The sequence below is a fragment of the Anomalospiza imberbis genome, chromosome 16 (assembly GCF_031753505.1).
Source record: "Anomalospiza imberbis isolate Cuckoo-Finch-1a 21T00152 chromosome 16, ASM3175350v1, whole genome shotgun sequence".
In the NCBI taxonomy this organism is placed as follows: Eukaryota; Metazoa; Chordata; class Aves; order Passeriformes; family Viduidae; genus Anomalospiza; species Anomalospiza imberbis.
Genome location: NC_089696.1, coordinates 2,743,203 through 2,764,562, shown reverse-complemented (window position 1 = coordinate 2,764,562; position 21,360 = coordinate 2,743,203). Strand labels below are relative to the sequence as shown.

Sequence of the window (21,360 nt, the reverse complement as noted above, 5' to 3'; positions counted from 1 at the left end):
ATCAATACAGCTTTATGATAATCACCCAGGATGTTTCTGTCTGCAGCAGATATGTAAAAGCATATCAAAATGGTTAAAAAATAATATTTTACTATTTCTCACAAGATTAAAACAAATCAAATGATGAAAATAAAGTGAGGTTTAACATTCTGGAGTCTAAACCACTGTTCACCACAGCAGAGCAAATTTACTAGCAATATAAACTAATTCCATGCCCACTCCTTAATGAGCATGAAGAACAAACTGAAGAGAAGGATTAAAGGTAACAACTCATCCTGAGTGGCCCAGCACCACTGATAACTTTCTTTTCAGCTTAATAGCAGGACTACTGTATTGAAATTCTTTAAAAACATTGAGGAAAAAAGCAGCCTTGGTGAATACTTACAGTTTATGCACTAAATGATTGCGCAGGTCCTGAGTGACATGTTCATGCCATGCTTTCCTTACCCCGGTACTCGAAGGAGGCGCAGCCGTTGGCATTGAGCTGAGGTTTCCAACATTGCCAGAGTTTGTGCCATCATTCATTAGTGGGCTAAAATAAAAAGGGACTGTTAGAGTACCAGAATGCAGAGTTTTTAAATAGATTTGATGCCTGAAGCAATTTTTGAGTTGTTGCTTTCATCACTTTTAGCTATTGCATCAAACATTCTCTTAAGTGAAATTCTGGCAGCAGCAAAGCTCAGGAGTTTACAAGGCACATTCAGAGCATGAATGGTAAAGAATCACAACTATGAACTTAAAAATACAAAATATTGTTCCTTTGAGACTTCATTTAAAAGCAGTAAATATTGTGGGGCTCTCAGGAGGCACAAAGTGGCAGCTCTGGAACTGAAACAGGAAAGAGATCAGAGCTGTACACGTGGCTGACCATCTCCATGCCAATACAATCAGTTTTTAAAGCATGCTCTTTATTTACGTTCATAAGCATGGAAATAAATGTTTAATTGAGCAAGAATGAAAATGTGTGCATTACTTATTTGTCCCAAGGGAAGTTGGAAGAGCAGTTTCAGAAATTAGACCCGGTTGCTGGTCTGTTGTTATTCCTCCTGTGGGAAGGTTCATCTGGTTGGCTCCTTTGGGACAAAATGAAACATCATTGGTACACAGTTCACAATTTTGACAATAATATGACAAAACTGCACTTTACTGACCCATCTGGCTAACAAAAGAAGCTATTTTTCAGGTTAAGTATTTTTATAACAATACTTGCTGTGCTGCACATACATGGCTATTTATGGAACCAAGTCACTTTCTGAACTACAAAAATGAGTCCATTAAAATTTTAAATTCATAAACTCTTAAGATTAGATCAATAAGCTATAAAGAAGGTAATACTAGCAATTAGGATGCAAAAACAAAAAAGTATTTGAGACAGAATTGTCTGTTAGAACAGGGAACAATTGTTAAACCAAAATCCTTCAGAAATTCTGTCTCATCACCTCAGAGCATGAGCTATGGGCTATGTTTGAAAAGAAACCAGAACTCCTGCTATTTGTCAAAAGCACTACATTCAAAACTTTCTAATATTCAAATCTAAATGAATGGTCGTGCACATAAATACTGTATTTTAACTTACTAAACAACATGAACAGACAGTCACTACTCTGTCCAAACAAAACACCAGACTACCCAAAAAATTCAACATCAGTTATTTTAACTTTTTTTTTTCTTGGTCTTTTCTCCACCTACCCAGTGCATTAATGGTCCTCATTTGCTGGTGAGCCTGAGGCTGTGCTGGCTGCTGGCCTTGGACCTGGGGCTGCAGCTGTGTTTGGGGCTGGTTGCCATATGGCAGCCCCAGGGCAGCGTAGGCTCGTTGCATGGAGCTGGGGTCAATTGGGTTGGGATTGCTTAGTGATGGAGTGTTCTGCTGGCCCGTGCCAACAGAACCGATGGAATTCTGGATCCCACCAGCTGGAGACCCTAAAAGGGCTACAGAGAAGAGAAAGGATAAGAGAAAATTAAAACTCGATGAGGATAAGGAGTAAAACCAGTCATGCCAAGAGTCACCAGAACATGCACATATTCTATGATACAGATCTTTTTCTGCTAGAGGACAGAGCAACACCCAAGATGCCAAGTGGGAAAACTCAGCCTTTGATTCTACAGGACAGAACCCACCCTGGCTATTAATCCATGCAGTCTAAAGAGAAGTGCTGTAAATTTCAGGCAGATAAGCCCATAATCACTTGTAACAGATATATAGTACAGGCTCCTATATATGGCTAAATAGGATTTTCATGCTTGGGGACAGTAAACTAAGGGGGAAAAATATTTAATTCCTCTACTTCCCTCTTTCCCATCAATCCCATTTTAGGTCAAAATATTTGGCTCCAGAACAGAGATCCTGAGTTCAGCAGAAACTGTGTCCTTGGACACAAAGGTAATACTGAAGATCTGTTGGTAGAAATTTTCATTGCGAGCAGTCACCACATGAATCCTCTGAAGGCCAAATCACCTTAAACCCCAAGTTACTCAGAGACATGAAAAACCCTGATGAGTCTCAGATTGTACTGGCTAAATCTAAAGTAAGTTGGAGAGTCAGTAAGGGCTTGAGTCCTGGTGAATAATTTAGATGGTGTTTAGGTATTCATTAACCTATATGGCTACCACAACCAACCAACCTCTCTCACCGTAGAGATGTATGGAAGGAAGAGTAATTTTCCTTGTAGACAGAAAATGGAAACAACAGGGAAAAGTAGTATTTACTTGATGCAGAAGAGAGCAAAATTTTGCTTTCTGGTTCTCATTTTAGCTGCCATTCTAAGTAATACCATGTTCCCAAGTGAATGACCCATGGAGTACAACCCTCAGCACAGAGACACTGCGTTTTGATAATCAGAACTCTGGTAGGAGTAACACTTCCTTCACATTTTCCCTCTCAAGTAATTAAATATGTAATGTGCATAATAAATGTGTGAACTAAACTTAGCAACAGTAATGGCTCTTAATATAGGCAACAATAACTGTTTTATTGAAATATTAGTAGGGGCACGTGGTTAGATAAAAAAGTCATGAAAGCAAGCCTTCTGAGACATTAACAGCATTATCCAGGATTTCTGAAATCCTTACCCACTATGGAAACTGAATCACTGAAAGAGATACACAGGCTTCCAGCTTCCACCCAAGAGAAAACACACACGTTGCAGAGTCCAGACTTTTCCCTCTCCAGATGAGAAATCAATTTGATCGCATTTGCCAAAGAACTACAAATAAATATACTCAGATATCTCCCTCTCCTGAATAAGCAGCCCTACAAAAAACATCCTTTTTTCCCTCAAAGGACAATCCACAGTATTTTAAATGCTGGGATTACCATGGAAATTAAAGCTTATGTATATTTACACTCTGTGGACACACTCACAATAACTTTTAAACTCACTGATCACTTCCAAGAGAATTTAAAAACAAGGACAGAAGCTGATTAAGATCCTATCAGCTTAATTAAAAAAAAAAAAGGCATATTAAAGAGCAACTATATGAATTCCTCATTGGACTTGCATGTAGTACTCTGGAATCACACAATCTAGGAGAAAGATGCCTTTACACTACTGCAAGCCAAGGAATAGGAAGGTTAAATAGCACAAAAGTTGTGGCACCCTGGAATTCAAAAGGCTTCAGAGGCTGCTGTGACAGCACAGATTGATTCAGGAACTAATGAGAATTCCAGCTTGTTAGAGGATGATATTCCACCAGAAAAATTAGGACAACCCCCCCCAGTGTGCTTTCAGTGCTGGAAGTGTGGAGATGGCAGAACGCCCACAGGTGATGCCAATGTTTGGGAAGCAGGGAATGGTTCTGGCCACCCCACTGAGGAGAGCCCAGCCTTCCACCACCCCTCACGTTCTCCTGGGGAAAAACCACTGATTGTCTGAGACTGCAAGCTTGGCTTAAAGCTCACTCGGACAAGTTCAGCACCTCCAGCCCACGGCTCTGGGCTGAGCTTTGGCAGCAGCATCAGTCACTACAAAGCACATGTTCAGCCCTTGTTAGAACACTTTTAGACTATTTGGCCTCAGCTTTTCTACCAATTCACAATTCAACAGGATCCCGTTCTGAGTATTTCCCAACATCAGGAATCTGTTTTTGAAGGAGGTTTTTTTTTTTGTCTGTTTGTTCACTGGCTTTTTATGAAGGCATGACATTATCTGTCAAACAAGAAGATGGAGGCAGAGAGTATTAAATTTCCACTCTGGAGAGACCCAAGTGCAAATGCTGTTCCTTCTGTGGCAGATACTGCAGGGAATAAAGTCAACTAAAATAAATACAGCCCTGGAACAAACACATTAGGCCACTGCTACATGAAGCAATGTCTACTGCAATTTATTTTTCTTAACTGATGCTTCAGATGAGGAGCCCATGACAGAAGTTACAAGTGTGAAGTGAGCTCCGTAATTCACATTCTAAATGCTGTAAAGACAACTGGCTCTGTGTGTCCCAGTGTCACTTGTGTTTGTGTACCTGAGGAGGGAAGGTTCAAACAAGCACAAGTTAAGCAATCCCAGAACTTCCTGAGCAGCCCCAGTGACATCCCAATGCCCCAGAAGGCATCAAAACCATCAAACAGCAGCTCACCTGCAGGATTCCTGTCTCAAGTAGTGCTGTTTAATGACAGTGCACTCACGTCTTCTAGAGGGGAACCCCTCCAGCTAATTAAAGTTTATTTTAAGCACTGATCCACAATGCTATTTTAAACACAAATGCCCAGCACTTCTCTAACCTGACCACCCCAGTGAACATGTTAACCATTTTTGAGAATTTTAAATTCCAAAACCTAAAGATTAGATTAATAAGCTAGAAAGAAGGTAATACAAACAACTAAGATGCAGAAAGAAGGCAGCATTTGAGACAGAGTTGTCTGTTAGAACAGCTGGCAATTGTTCAGCCAAAATCCATCAGCAACTCTGTCTCATCACCTCAGACAACAAGCTATGAGATGATTTAAATTTAGCTATGCTGGTTTAAATGTTTGATTTTGCTTCTGAATTCTTTAATTGAGACGTGTTCTGTCCTGTTCCTCACTCTTGCAGTGGTTGGAGCAAAATTTGTTCTGGTGCCCTTGACTCACCTCAGCACAAGCCTGTCCTGCCATCAGAATTAGGCAGGTACACGAAGGTAAATGCACAAAATCATTTAATTAAAGGCTGTATCTTGAATCAAATCATGGGGTAAAGATTTTATGAGTAACTTAAAGCAGGAAGAGTCAGTTTTAAACTTCACTGCCAATGCCATTTTAATTTTTATTTAAGTTAAGCATTAAATCATGAGCCTTCAGTCCAGCATTGGATCAGTCAAACAGAGAAACTCCTTAACCCATGGACTATCATCCACCATGTGCCTCCATGGGATAACTGATGGGTCACCATTATATGATTTTCAGCAACTGAAAAAACAAGAGACATGTTTTTTTTGTAGATCTTACAGTCACTGACAGTAAGGCTTGAACAAGCTGGATTTCATTTTGTTTGCACAGGAAAAAGACTCCACTGAAGAAGTTGCTGCCTCCTCCTCCTGGACACATTTCCCTGTGCATGGATGCACTCACTCCTTCCTCCTCTGCAAAGGACTGCTTCCCAAAAGCTCCACATCCAGGTTCTCTTCCATGTTCTGCCTGTACTCAATAACCTGCTACATCAGCCAGCTAGATCATGGTCTCTGCTTCCATTTCCCTCATTGGATTCCTGCTCTTTCATCCCTGACTTCACATACACCAGAATTCCTGGTGTTTCTCTAAAACCTCACTTTTAGGTGAAGATTAGTTATCTTGAATTTTATCTTTCTTAATGCAGCTTTCTCCTTGCTGCATTTTATTTAAAATTTTCCTACAAGGGAAGTTCCAGAGGAGACCAGCTCTAAGTTCACAACTCCACTTTCCAGTCTCACTCATCTGAGTGTGGATCCCAGGGGTTTTCCAGGGCCCCCTGATCCTGGAGTGATGCACACAAGGTGCTGCACATGGGGATGGCCCAGGACATTACAAATGGGAGCAGATCCAGGAGCTGTGGCACAACACACCTGCCCAAGCCAGGAATGGAAGAATTAAGGAGCTCAAACAAGTGGATGACAAGATGAATCTTCAAAAAAATAACTGACACAGATACAAAACTAGGAAATATATCAACAACTGTTTGCAAAAGTTTGTAACTCATATCGTGTTGGGCCCAGCAGAGAGCAGGAAGAATTTCCTAAACAAAAACAAGCCTTCAGCCCCAAAATATTTCAACCAAATTTCAAGCCATTACTTCAAAACACAGGATTCATTTGCTTACTCAAAAGAAAAGCTTAATGTTTTACCATGTGCAAAATAGTATTTGTTTTCCAGTTTCCCCTGTCCACTCAGAGGTACGTGGGACACACAGTAAGAACGACGTGGAACAAAAAGAATTTTAAATTTGTCCCAATATGTCCTATTAACAAGTCAGGTCACTACCAATCATTATAGTAAAATATAGTCTAAGAGTGCTTTCAAATAAATAAAAAGGCAATACAAAGGAAACCTGGCACAATGTTCTTTGCAAAAAATCCCAACACTAAAAGACCTGTACAGAGAGAGCTCCATGGCAATAACCTAAACCCCAGGACTTTCCAGGACTTGCAGATCCCCAAGGAGTAGGAAGGGAAAGCTACAAAAGCATAGGAATGACTGTGCATGGAAGTGAGGCACCACCTTGCACTGGCTCAGCAGTGCTCAACTGCAGAATGTTCTACAAGGTGGGCACCCTTTGAAGCAGCTTCTTGAAAGCCCAGCACGGCCACACCAGGACAGAAATAACAACAGGAAAACAGGGATGGGCACAGGAAGGAGGGTTCTGGGCTCTCTGTAAGGAAGGCAGCCCGGCAATAGGAGGAGGATCACCACACTTCTCATTCCTTTTTCCTTTTCTGAATGTTCTCTGTATTCTGCCAAATGCAGACTCCCTCCTCCACCCAGTTTAGTAGAAGCTACTATGATTTATTCTTAAGGAAGACAACATTTTCCTCAGTTTAAAACAAACCCAACTCTGGTTAGTATCTACCTGATCAGGCACAACATTTTAAAATGCACATACCAATGTAAATCATTTCACAAACCTTCCTGAATGCCCATAAAGGGGTACCTTCTATAGTACAGCTAAACAAGTACTTTTAGTGTTCCTCTTTCACCTCCCAATAAACCATGAGTTATGTCTATGACTCAGAGACATAATCCAGGACAAAGAACCCTGCACCACTGGATTATTGATTAACTGAATAGGAGAAGAAGATTTCATATTTATCTCCCTCCATATGCAACAAGAGAGACAAATTCTACGCTTATCCACTATAATTCTGTTGCAGTCAGACACTATCGTATTTGATCCTATAGCAAAATTATTTTTGAGGATTGTTTATGTTCCAGTTTTTGTTCTCTTATGATCAGCTGTATGAGCAATCAAATAAATAGTGCACAAACTACTTTTCACCAGCAGCTTGTATTGAAAAATACAATTCTGTTCTGGTAGATGTTGTTAGCACTTTGATAACAACTGTGTAATAAGGGTGTTAAGCACAAATGCACCATGTCATATTAAAAAATAAAGCTTTCAACACATTTTTCAAGGGTCAAACAGGTAATCACTTGCAACAAATTACTACTTTCCAAGCACAAGATTTATCTTGTTTACCAAGGAGAAGTTCGGTAAAATGAAAACAAAATCATGACCTCCAAGTAGCTCTATGGTTGTAATTTTTTCAGTTTTGGAGGAGGAAAACCCCTACTTAAACCATAAAGAGAACATGCTCAATGGATAATTTTGGTAGTTCTAGCAGCTACTCTCCCCACTAACCTAGGAGCAATTCTCCATCCCCAAGATTTACTGGTGTTCCCCACTGCAGTCTCAGCTTAGCTGGAAATTAGCAGGATGCTTCCAATCCAATTCCAATGTACAAGCTTTGCAAGTCCTGCAGCTGTTTTCTACTTCTTAGCCCTTATTTAAATATACTTAGGCATAACATTACTTAAGACTTCTAGAACTTTACATCGATGCTGTAAAATGTTCCACCCTGGCATCTTTTCAAAGGACTTGATGAGAAGCAAACCTACCAATAGAAGTTCAGAATTTTCTTTTTCAGAGCAAGAAGGAAGAAGAAATAAACTACAAATGGACTGGCCCCAAGGATCAGTTACAGCTCAGCTATTATAAAAACAGCTAATCTATACCAGTGTTAAATGCATTTAATGATTAAGACACCCAGATATTTTCACATGAGAGAATTGTTTTTTCAAACATTTTTGATTATTTTAAATCATTAGCATTTTGATTTAAGTTGTTTCTAGCAGCAAGAAACACAATCAAGTAGCTTATCTCCTCCCCAGGCCCCTACTACATCTAAAACTGCTTCGTAACTGGAATCTATTGACCTGCCTCACAATGGAACACCAGTTAGAAGTTGCCAAACCCTTTAGAAAAGATGTGTGCTTGAGCTCAGACTTTCTCAATTATTGTGTATTTAAGTAATAAATTGCATTCAATGATCAGAAATGGAAATTCACTGGTATACTTATCCTTGTACAAGATTGTTAACAGCTACTAAGTTTGTTGGGACACTGTCAAGAGTTTATTCCTCCATTGCACAGGTGATCAACTTTGGTTTAAGAGTTTTAATGGTGACAGCAGTAAGAGATACTCACGCTGTTGGTTTCTTTTGTCACTGGCATTTTTCAGAGGAAGGCACACGGGACAGTCGTGCCGAGTACAATTCTTCCAGTGGGAGATGATTTGTCTCGAAGATGCACAATGAGCAACTGCAGCAAGGGAAAGCAAGAGTTAAGAGTCACTCCTTGGTTAATTGGTTTTGAATTATTTCATTTTTTAGAGCAATTCTACTCTTCAACTGGTTTTCAACTATTTCATTTTTTAGAGTAACTCTATTCTTTCTTCTTCACAAGTAATACTAAAACAGCAGACAAGTAAATTTTTTTGTGATCCACCAGCAAATGAAGGAAAATAGTCCTGAAATTTAAGACAAAGACATGGTGGACACTACACCCTCCTTATACAACAGAGATGAAAAGGATGATTGCAAGGCTACACTGCTACCATCCTACTTCCAAAAGGCAAATATTGCAATACTCTACATATAACTAAACACAACTGAAATGTCTTGTGATCCAAGTGTAAATGAAGGAAACTAGTACTGAAATTTAAGACAAAGACACGGTGGAGGTCTCACTTAATCCAACAGAGGAGATGAAGAAGATGCTTGCAAGGCTACAGTGGTGCCACCCTACTTGAGGAGAGCAAATGTTGCATTCTGTTCTCTAAACTGGGAGAGCTGGGAGCAGCTAATCCAGAGAGCCAGTGCTGACACTCCTCTGTGCCAGGCACCCGTGTCGAGAAGAGCAAGGCTGGGGACAGGGAGAGCAGGGAGGGCTCACCTTGGCAGGCCTTGCCAGCCTGGCAGTGCGTCATGTGGTTGAGGACGTTCTTCATGGTGCGGCAGTGCGGGAGGGCGCAGGCGCGCACCTCGCCGTTGGCCTGCTCGCGCCGCTGACACTTGTGAGCGTGGAGCAGCAAGACCAGCTGCTGCTGGATCAGCTTGCGCTTCTCGGGGTCTGCCGTGGGCCCGGTGGCCATGGCCTGCGTCGGGACGATTCCCACTTGCTGCACTTGGGTTTGCATCTGGGACTGAGGGAAAAAAGGAGAGTTCAGCGTTGTGCCCGCGAGCCGCAGTTCCGGTCTTCATCTTGTACAAGGATATGAGTAGCACAAAAGCGTTCACTGAGCTACAAGGGTTATTGCACCACTCCCTGTAGCGTTCTCAGACATTTCTAATGCTGAAACAACATCAGTGTATTGAGAGGTTCCTCTGTTAAAACACTTACACAAACAAGAGTTTAAATAACAAGCCATTCAAAATACTGTTTATTAGAGAGACCGTAATTCCAACAGCAATGAGCTCTTATCATACTCAGAGGTGGAACTCTTTAACGTCCCTTCCAACCCACACCATTCTGTGAATTCAAGCTTGTTTAGTACTATTATTTTCATCCTATAGGTCAGATTTTCATATCATACATTTTATACACATCAATCCTAGCGCCTTCTCCCTAGCAAAAAGAGAAGTCCAATGGCAGAAGACAGTCAGGATTCTATTACTGTCTCCATGTATTACAGAAAAGACAGAGCTGATTTTCCAAGCCTAAGTTAATCCTTTTTCTCTCCAAGTGATATTCCTTCCACAGAGAAAAATCCCAGGGCAAGGTGTATATAGTTTTCTCCTAGTAAGGGCCACCTAAATCTGTGTTGCATATGGCTACTGAAGAGAACTAGAGTTACCACAGGGTGACACTGGGTTCTATCAGCTTTAAAATCCAATGTTTTACTTCCAGCATCCATACTTTATGGACACGCTTCTGCACCAAGGCCTGAGCTCTGCCTGACAGCTGCAAACCCACAGAGATCTTCAGTTTAAGGCACAGCTCGTAACAGTGCAGAAGAGAAACAGCCTCTTTAACATGTCAATTATTCAGCACAGATCAGGCAGCTTTTCTACCTTCCCGGACAAATGTAGAAACTTGACTTTCAAAATTAAACATATCCACAGCCTGCAATGACTCCCCTAGCAGGAACAGATGTGGGACTGCAAACGTGCTGCAATCCCTGTGATTTGCAGCCTGAATTAATCTTATGGACAAACAAGCAACTGTTCCAAGGATCACTTTGATTATGCACTGTGAAAACAGGTTACCACAGGAAAGCTCACCAAATTCCAAGCTACCTAAGGAAAACCAGCCCTGAAAAACACTTTAAAATAGAATATAGGAACATTAGGATTATGCTGGGGAGGTAACAGAGGAAATAGTTCAGTACTGCCTGCAGAACTACTAACCTACAGCCTGTGTACCACATTTAAAGAAAACCAGGTTTAAGTGTCAGCATACACCATTTGAGCCCATTCTACTTCTGACCTTTGAGAAGGATTCCCCAGGAAATTCCACAGCCTACAAAATCCTAATTTTCTTAGATCAACAAAAAGTTCCTTGCTACTCCAAGTTCTTCCTACTCCAGCAGCAATCTTTGTCCCTGCACATCAGGTTTTGGAGCTTGCTTTTCTTCTGGGGAATGAAGCACACAAGATCAAGTGGAAAACACCATGTCTGGTATTTGATGGAAGAAGTGGAGACTCTGCCACTTGATAATGATTATAATAAGTCTTAGACAAAGAGGAATTGGCGAATCTGTCTTGAACTTTCAAGAGAAAGAACAATACAAGGAATGAGGAATGAAGGAAACCCATGAACATCTGCTCCCACTGCATGCAGCTGAAATTCAGTCTTCCATTTCTCCTGTGAGCAAATCCATAGAGCAGAGAGGTTTTGCTGAAACAATTCTTGGGTCACAAATAGGAAACAATTAGTTCAGCTAATCTGCAGAAAAATACAGGGATCATGCCAAAGAAAATCTTGTTGGAAGCGATGCTTTCATCCCAGTCAAAGAATTGTTTCCCAAGCCAAGTCCTCCTTTTGTTAGTATCCTTCCAGTTAACAGACACAACTGCAGCTGTATCAGCACAGATGCCCTGAGCTAGGAGGGTTTCTTGAAGACTGAGTAACAAAAAAAGCAGAACTGCAGAGTATCAGTAGCTTGAAGAACAAAGCAGTCTCACTCCAGATCAGTGTGCTGCTGGTAGGCACAACAACCCCTCAGAATATAAAGCTTCTTCAGGTTGCTTCACCTGACTGACAATGTTTTTGCTGAAGCAGGAAGTTCAGGCACTTCTGGACCCACAGTTAAAATAAATAATTCAACAGTCAGACAAACAAGGCAAAAAAAGATATTTTTGTTTCTCTTGCCACTTGCTCCACCATCAACAGAACAAATGGATCAGGGGCTGGAAATCTGCTAAAACCTCTGACAGAGATGGGAATGTCAATAATCAGTTTTCTAGAAACTGAGTTACACATACTTCTATAGGGTAAGGCAGCTATTAATACCCTTTAAAATGATGGAAACTCCTTCCCAGAGGAAGATGGTTCTGCCCTGTCCATATCCTGAAGGGCAAGAGCTTCCTGCATGTCTGAGCAGCATAGATGCACAAGTATCTTGTTCTTGTGGATTTGGATGGATTCAAAGTTCCCTGCTGGTTTTACTTTACTGAAGTGACCTGCAATTCTCAATGTTTTTATGTATTTATATTCAAAAACACTCAACATTGTCCAGATGGAACACTATGCACCTTTTCTTAGAAAAGTAGACAGCAATCTCAGCAGCAGTGGCAATCTTACAGCAGGCAAACAATGCAATACAGAACTCTGCCTCAGCCCCACTCTACAGAGCATTATGGTTTTAAAATACTTTTCTTCTGTTTATTTCCATGGTTTTTTTTCCTTCTCCCTGATAGAAGAATGTGACTTTCATTGAATGAGGACAAATCCTGCATTTAAAAAATGCCTTTTAGTTCTGTAAGAGAGATTTGTAATCAACAGCAGATCTTAGTGAGGTTATTAAGAATTCACTGCCAGAAATCCCACACACGGGTACATTAAGGTGTAACACCCCCAAACTTCTTCAGTTCCCTTCCAACCACAGGCTTAAAGTGTGATCCTGAAGGTGCCTTCCACAGAAGGAATAGCAGGCACAAAGTGGATACACACATGAACTGTAAATCTTTCAATTAGCAATATGTATAAATAAATATAATATAGATATAAATAGAATTTTCAATTAGCAATATTTCTGTCTGAATTAAGTGTTCATATTGTGATCAATTCCAATAATGAGTATCCCAAGACTTTTCCAGTAAGATTCAAAAAAGTCTTTCCTCCCCCACAGGATTTGCAGGAACCCTCTAGTAAGTGCTGAACCAGCTCTGTAGAGCCCAGGGAGCATCATTCTGTCCCAAAACTGAAGGAGAGCTCAAGCAGCAGCTATTGGGTGGCATCAAGGCCAAAGGCATTCCCCAGTGCAGTGACTTGATGACCAGAGCTTCACTGGGAAAGTGACACAGAACCAGTTTACACTTCTTGCAATTCATGTGGATGGTGGTTTCCCTGGTTCCACCAGTCACTCTCAACAGGCATGGCATGAGAAGCCTGGTCCTATCCAAACAGGAAGGATCCTTGTGACACCAGGAACACCAAGGTCTGCTTTGGCCCCAGAGGTTGGAGGCTCACACGTGCACAAATGGGCTGAGACCAGCACTACGTGCACAAGCATTTGCATTTGTGCCTCAAAACCCTGCAGTGCTGCATTTCCCCACCCAAGGAGCAGGAGGAATCACAATCTGAGTCTGAATGTTGAGCAGAAGGCTCCACAGGACAGGAGAAGAGGCTTCCTGGACTGGACATGGCCTCAGAAGGCCATCCTGCTGTCTGGAGGGAGATAAGTGATGTCAGCCCATAGCACCAACCTGAGCTCAGGCAGTGCTCCAGGAAATGAGGAGAGGTAAGAAGATATTCAGCTCCTGAACACAAAGCCAACAGAATCCCAGAACCATTTAGGTTGGAAGAGCCCTCTGAAGTCATCAAGGTCAATCTGTGACCAATTCCCACCTTGTCACCAGCCCAGAGCACTGAGTGCCACCTCCAGGCTTTCCTTGAACACCTCCAGAGGTGGGGACTCCAACACCTCCCTGGGCAGCAGATTCCAGAGCCTGACAAACCTCTCTGGGAAGAAATCCTTCCTGACATCCAACCTAAACCTCCCCTGGAGAAGCTTGAGCTGTGGTGTTAACATGAAGAACGTGTTTAGAGCTCAGGCAGAGTTTTCATGTCAAGGGTAAACAGGAATATTTTCAACTTTCAGCTTCCACCTCTGAGGGTGGCACTGGCAAATGAACTTTCAAGCCCATGACAACCTCAAAGGTGAGAAGGCTCCTATGGTCAGGCCACAGAAAGAGCCTGAATAGTTGGTCAGTGCATTTAGCTTTTAATTGCTAATGGAATTTTGTTTTAAAACCAGCAAAGGTCTCAATTCAATGCCACTGAGTCTGCTAGGCATCAAGGCTGGATAAGCATCTTTCTTAAGGACACACTTGTGGAGTTTTATCTCATCATCTTTCTGATTTGCAGGACCAGCAAACACCAAGAAATGTACACTGAAGAAGTGTTTCATAGAAAAAAGGGAAAAAATACAGGAAGGTGTAGACAGATTCCAGCTCTCACATATAGGAAATTACCTGAGCAAAATATTGAGAGGTTATATACCCTACATAAGCCTCAGTATTTTAGTGGGGGATAAAATAGCCTGAGGAATGAGGAGCACTAAAAATCCCAGACAGCAAATCCTGAATAGAAAAAAGGATAAAGCACAAATGAGAAATTTGTAAGGGAAGGGAAGCCACGCTGTTGGAGTGCTGGCTATGGAGCACCTCAGCTGCTGGAACAGGGTAAGACACAGCAATGGACACTCTCCACTGCCTATATTTGCATATGGGGGAGGGGAGAGTGGAACACAGGCCAGAACATCGGGAAAAGATTAATTCCTCTTTGTCATCTTTTGCCAGCCTGGCACTGTATTTACAGATGATGCAAAAGCTAAAATATCCCCCCATTCAAAGCAATCCACATCCCCAGGATGAACTCCTGCACTAAGGCAAGACAGAGATGCTCTGCTCCCAGCAAAACAACGTTCTTTCCCTGGCACCGAACACTATCTGCTGGATTTGTTTCCAGGTTATTAAGATCTTCTCCTTTAGACCTAAGTAGAGCCGTTTCCCAGCTGTCCTCTGCTGTAAATCAGGTGGGATTTTCTTGAGGAAGGGAAGGAGTGAGTTTGCCTGTGAACAAGAAACTGAATTTCAGAGTGGAGGTCAGGGCAGGCACAGGGAAGGTGAGCACAGCTGACAGCAAGCCCAGCAGAGACTGGGAGAATGCTGAAGAGAGCAGCAAGCAGACACTCAGCATGCTGCCAGTGCAACAGCCACAGAGATAGAGGAGAGTGGCTGTGCTGCAAGAGAGGAAAAATCACAGGAAGGGTCAGAACACAGGCCTTCCTCCCTGGAAGGGCAAAAGAGTTAAGTGATTCTTCACAAGGCCTTTTCTTTCTGGTCTCTAGAATAAAATACCAGTTGTCTATTTTAAGTAGCTACAGTTCTACTTGCTCTAATTAAACCTGGCCTCCCAGTTTAAAAGCTTTCTTCCTCTCCCTCAGAGGTCTGCAGCAAGACACACCTGAGGCAACCTCACCCCCCACTCACTTCTTCTGTCTTCTGATCACAATGTTATTACAGAAATCCATAGGACATAAAAAGAAACAAAGAAGAACAAAACAGAGAGCTCCTGATGCAGTTTAGCAAGAGATGGGGGGGGAAAAAGCACAGGAGAAGATGTACTGCTCCAATTCTAAGTCAAGAATTGAAGAAAAATTATTTCCTTCACTTCCAAAAAGCAATATTCTCTCAACTCCATCTGCTGGTCATAGGGATAACTGTGAAACCATGCTGGTGTCTGGAAGCCAAACTTCCCCCATTGTGCTCCTAAGCCATGCAGAAATACCAGATTTACTGGTATGCCCACGAAGGAACCATCCACCACCACCCTTGGAACAGGCAGCACTGCAGGGAGTGCAAAGCTTCAGCAGCCTTGATGGAAAAGCTCACAGGGCCCCCCCCAGCAGCTCCTCCCAGAGCCTGCACACTCCAAAACCAGAGGCTGCTGGCTCCCAAACTGGCTGCTGGCTCCCAAACTGGCCGCACACCACGCTGAGAGCCCGAGAGCAGAGCGTGGCTCGCGTCCACAGCCCAGGGATCGTGCATGATCTCACCAGCACAGCACTGCCAGTCCTGCATCAGAACCATTTCAGCAGCACTGAGGCTCAGTAATGTGTCACCAAAACTTCCAACATCAGAAGCAATGTTTTTTCTTTTGGAAACAAGCCTTTCACTCCACTTTTCAAGCTGCCCATTCTGTAAAGGAAACTGATTCTGTGGTAGCCCCACAAAGCAAGAGCTAATATGCTGTTTGGATCACCATTAAAACAAAACAAACAAAATCAATCCATCCTGCTGGCACTAAAAATTAATACCTTAATGCTGACCTCTTAATCATTTTAATAGCATAAGGTTTGTTCTTCTTTTCTAATTAAAGAGATTAATCCAAACGTGCTTCTCAGGGTGCAGCGTAAGGTCATGCCTGGAACATGCCTGCAGTGAACACTTCAGAGAGCCACTTTACTGGGCAGGTGGGGGGGATGGGAGAGTGCTGCTCTCAGGAGAGTGGTAGCCTGAATTTGGATCAAAAATCCAAATCTACAGCTGCAGCACATTTGTCCCTGGCTGTCAGGGTTATGCCTGGCAGTGGGAGAAGTCCTGGTTACTGCTGGGGACAGGGGTATCACACAGTAATGATTAGAATAATGTGGGTTAAGAAACTGAATCATCTTTTACTTTTGCAGCACACATATAACGTTTAAGGCTAAAGACTGAAAGGACTATTTAAAAATATTTCGGTTTTCAGGACTTAGGAGTCCTCAGACAATGGCTGCACTTTTCTGCTTCCTCTTCACTTGTTTAAATACCCCTTGTGGTAACCACAGTGCTCAGTGCCATGCTGCAATCTGGTTTCCTGCCTCAGACAGGCCACACACCACCAGGGTTTTCATTCACGTGGTTTGTCTCTCACATGGAATAGTACTTTGGGGGCCCTTTAAGATAAGGATAGTATAAAGGGCTGCTTTAGCAAGATATGTGGTTACACTCATCCCACAAAGGACCCTGAACAGGGGTTTTTGGTGTTTTTAAAATATGCAGTTGTCTTTCACTTGCTGTAGTGGATGGAGTCTGAACTGACCCTCCACAGGTTCATTTTTGATGGATGTTAACATAACACAATAGCCTTTTCCACATCACTGCTGCCTCCCTCAGGGAACAGGACAGGCCGTGTCTCCAGGCCAAGCACATTAAATAAACCATCATCTCCAGGGACTAAAGCATCCCAGGACACAGAAATAGCAAGAGGATTGCAGCAAGAACACACGGCAGGATTGCAGCTCTGCTCTGGGGACCTGCCTCTGTCACCAGCTGCTTTTCACAAGAGCCATCTGGGTCACATTTTGGTTGCCCAATGTGAGTGACAGATGTCACTTAGATGTGTGTTTCTGTAACTCATGGAACTGCTGTGGATGTTATTTTACCCTTAGGTAATGCCTTAACATATCAAATAAGGTTTAGCAAGCCAGAGCCTACAAACCTTAAGTTCTGAGTCAGCAGATTCTGCCAGTCTTACTCTCCTTGTGCTTCTGTGCTTAAAACTGGGGCAACACATCTTTATCTCAGAGAGCTGCTGTGAAAATGAACTAATCCAAAGAAAAAACCTGCTCCAGAGCTGACTGCCACAGGAAAGAGCATTTGGAAATGACCAAGTGAGATATATTGCAACATTCAGTCAGCAATGCCCACAGCTACACACCGAGCTGCAAAAATAGAACTAAATGTTGACTGTGTGCTCTTTCCAGGGGCTCTGTTCATATTGTTCACCGAATAAAGCAAAGTCCCTGTGGAAGGAATAACATATGGCCATGGATGTGCTATTACCAAATAATTACATTGCCTTACCCACTGTTGCCAAATAAAGGTTAAATTCTAACAAGTGTGACATTTCTTTTTAAGTTCTTGGCTTTGCAATAAAAATGTTTAGATAGAAATTCAGTTTTTGAAGTTACACCCCTGTCAGGATCACCATGCCTCAACCCCCACGTGAGCTGAGACCTTTGGGCTCCACAGTGCCAGTGTTTGTTGCCTGAAATGCCCATTACTCTCTGTGTTGGTGTGAGGGAAAATAAGATATATTGGACATGCAAAGCTTTTGACACCGGAGAAACAAAGACAGGTGGTTCTGATTGTTCTCTCAGTTGGTATTTTTGACATCTTAAAACTGCAATTGATACTACTGGGAAAGTTTCCCTTACCTTCCTCTTGGACAAGAAAGAAAACAGTTTTTGATTTTATTTCTCTCCCATCACCTGACAAGCCTTGATGGCAAATGCCATTTTTATTCCACCTGAATATTGACCACTACATCCTATACTGCTGAGTATATTAAGACTTAGACTTTCCCAAACCTGATTTTCAAATGAGCACAAAATAAGGCTTCAAGATCCCCCAGTCCCTGACATGAATACAGCATTTTGGGGAGACCTGCAGGTTTTCTGCAGCACCAGGACAATAACTTACTTACTTTACATCTGGATCCAAACACTTAAAACAATTAGAGTAGTCATGCAGCAAATTGTCTTTTACAAATATTCTGCATGAGTGCAAGTGGTGTTCTGCACATGATGTTAATCCAGTCACAAGCTCCTTTCCATAATCATAAACAGTAAATGACAGATGATATTAAAGATTTCACAGCTTAACCAGAGGAAAATGAGGAAGTGATTCTCTAAAATCAGGAGAAAAGAGGAAGTTTATTGCATCCTCTTGCCTCTCATACAGAGCTTATTAGTGACAGGCAGGTAGCAAACACAGAGATGGAAAAGCAAGCATTGGTTGTGCCAAAAAATAGCTTTTTTTGGATTTAAATTAAAAAATAAGCAATTTGCAGGTCTTACAAGTTTCTATAGTAACTGCTATCATGTATAAGAATATAAAATGCAACAAGCTGGAGTTTCCATAGAAACAACACAAGCAGTTTGATTAATACGCAACATCCTGAGACAAATGGGAATATTTCATTTAACTTTATAAAGAGAGCTCTGGTAAACATCATACTATAAACTTTCAAGGTGTCCTAGTAAGAACTGTTCTTGCAAGTTTGTGACATGCAAGTCAGCCACAGTATAAAGTGAGAAGCATGTGGGGTGTTTACCACATCAGTTTCAAAGGATATGAGGTACGCTTTAGTTTCAGGAAGGTGGTGAACACATTCACCAACACATTCTAATTGACACACAGAACTTGAAGAAGACATTTTTATCTGGTTTGAAACTAAATATACCAGCCAAAATGAAAGGATACAATGTAGTTTTTATAATTGTGATCCTTGAGAAAGTATAACCACTGCATAAAAATGGACAGAAGTTTTATGTACACACTGCAGAATGGAAGTGAGAAGCCACGGAACAACTCTGATGCTTAAATGACCGTGGAGAGGTAATTTGATAGTGCTGCAGAAGCTGGATCACCCAAGAACTTAGAAAGCACTAGGAAGAGGTAAAGAATGCTGGAAGCAGCAGGTCCAACTCACCATGTTTGGCACACTGGTGACGGGAGTACTCTTGATGTCGGCAGGGAAGGGAGACAGGCTGTTGGCCATGCCTGGCTTGTTCGGCAACTGAGGATTCACTCCTGCAGCTCCCATCTGCTGCCCTCCAGTTTGACTGAAAGGCTGCCCAAAGGGAGTAGTGTTACCTGTCATTCCCAGCTGGAAAAGAATGAATGAATGAAATTATTAGAATTTGCGTGATTCCAAAGGAAGATTTAAAAAACCCAAACACATGTCAAATATCTGTCTTTGCATTCGCAAAGACCAAATTCCAGTATAAGTTTCTCAATATTAAATTCTCAGTATTAAATTCACAATTTCACAACTTTTACCAAGTTAAAATATATCCTAAAAAGATATTTTACAAATGTATACTGCTGTGTGGGGCTGAAGTCTTGCAATTCAACTTACAAAATCAAAGGAAAAAAAACAAGCTCATCCTTCTCAATCCACATGAATAGAAATTACTTTTTCCAACACTACAGGAACTTTGGAAGAGCAAGCAAACTTCAAATCCTGTGATACTTTGTGCATTCTGAGCACAAAGCATGACTTTGCACAGAGACAGATGGGAAGGGAGGGGAATATATAGAGGCATCGAGCAAATGGTTATCAACTTATGTTTTGGTACTCGAGAAGTGTCTGAGCAAAAAGATGTCTAAGACTGACAGCCTTGATAAATGACACCCTGAGAACTCTCCAAGACTAGAAGACAGAAACACAACTCCCCCTGAATGACTGGAGAGAGCATTGTACATCCAAAGAGCCACTTGGCCTGCAGGAGTCTCCCCCATCGGTGAAATCTCCTCCACTGGAACCACAGAATCACTGAGGTTGGAAAAGACCTCCAAGAGTCCAACCCTGAGACCCATCACACCTTGTCACCCAGCCCAGAGCCCTGCGTGCCACATCCAGCCTTTCCTTGGACTCTTCCAGGGATGGGGATTCCACCACCTCCCTGGGTGGTGCCTTACAATGCCTGACCATCCTTTCCATGGAGAAATTCCTCCTGATGTCCCTTACAATGCCTGACCATCCTTTCCATGGAGAAATTCCTCCTGATGTCCCTTACAATGCCTGACCATCCTTTCCATGGAGAAATTCCTCCTGATGTCCCTTACAATGCCTGACCATCATTTCCATGGAGAAATTCCTCCTGATGTCCCTTACAATGCCTGAGCATCCTTTCCATGGAGAAATTCCTCCTGATGTCCCTTACAATGCCTGACCATCCTTTCCATGGAGAAATTCCTCCTGATGTCCCTTACAATGCCTGAGCATCCTTTCCATGGAGAAATTCCTCCTGATGTCCCTTACAATGCCTGACCATCCTTTCCATGGAGAAATTCCTCCTGATGTCCCTTACAATGCCTGAGCACCCTTTCCATGGAGAAATTCCTCCTGATGTCCCTTACAATGCCTGACCATCCTTTCCATGGAGAAATTCCTCCTGATGTCCCTTACAATGCCTGACCATCCTTTCCATGGAGAAATTCCTCCTGATGTCCCTTACAATGCCTGAGCACCCTTTCCATGGAGAAATTCCTCCTGATGTCCCTTACAATGCCTGAGCACCCTTTCCATGGAGAAATTCCTCCTGATGTCCAGCCTGGACATCCCCTGGCACAGCTTGAGGCCATTCCCTCTCATCCTGTCCCTTGTCCTGTGGGAACAGAGCCTGTGTCCACCCTCCTGTCAGGGAGTTGAAGAGAGTGAGAAGGTCTCCCCGAGCCTTTTCCTCTCCAGGCTGAGTCCCCTCAGTCTCTCCCACAGCACCTACTCAATGGATCATATTTGTTCACCCCCTTGCCTCACACTGGGAGGATTTCTAGGTGACTTTGTGACCTGGTCCTAAATGAATCCAACCACCCATTGAGAAAAGTCTTTATTTGAAATAGTAAATCCTATTTTCCTCTTCCGTTTACCTCTCCAGCCTTTCCTTCCTCATAGAACACAGTGGTGTTCTATGGTCCTGGTCTCTTCCCTTCCCTTGCAGGCAGGGACTCAGGGACTATTCCCACAGCTGGAAGAAGGACTGCTCACATCAGCTTATCACTGGAAAACCTCATAATGAGGGATTATTCAGGGGTTGCTTTTTATGCTTACAGGAATCGGGCTGAACGAGCAGTTGAAGAAGCACCAGTTACAAGCAGCAGATTACACTGGGGCAGAGTCCAATAAACACAATTTGACTGGGC

General features: G+C 42.4%; 1 protein-coding gene across 7 annotated transcripts in view; it reads right to left on the bottom strand.

Annotated features, from left to right (window-relative positions):
• CREBBP (CREB binding protein) overlaps positions 1–21,360 on the bottom strand; it is a 97,186-nt gene that overhangs the window by 38,416 nt on the left and 37,410 nt on the right. For all 7 annotated transcript variants that reach the window (XM_068206566.1, XM_068206572.1, XM_068206567.1 and 4 more), the window contains 6 exons: positions 19,145–19,321; positions 9,398–9,647; positions 8,651–8,764; positions 1,690–1,932; positions 974–1,073; positions 386–532 (listed from right to left, as the gene is read on the bottom strand). In XM_068206566.1, the coding sequence (XP_068062667.1) occupies positions 386–532; positions 974–1,073; positions 1,690–1,932; positions 8,651–8,764; positions 9,398–9,647; positions 19,145–19,321 (1,031 nt within the window). The remainder of the gene's footprint in view (positions 1–385; positions 533–973; positions 1,074–1,689; positions 1,933–8,650; positions 8,765–9,397; positions 9,648–19,144; positions 19,322–21,360) is intronic.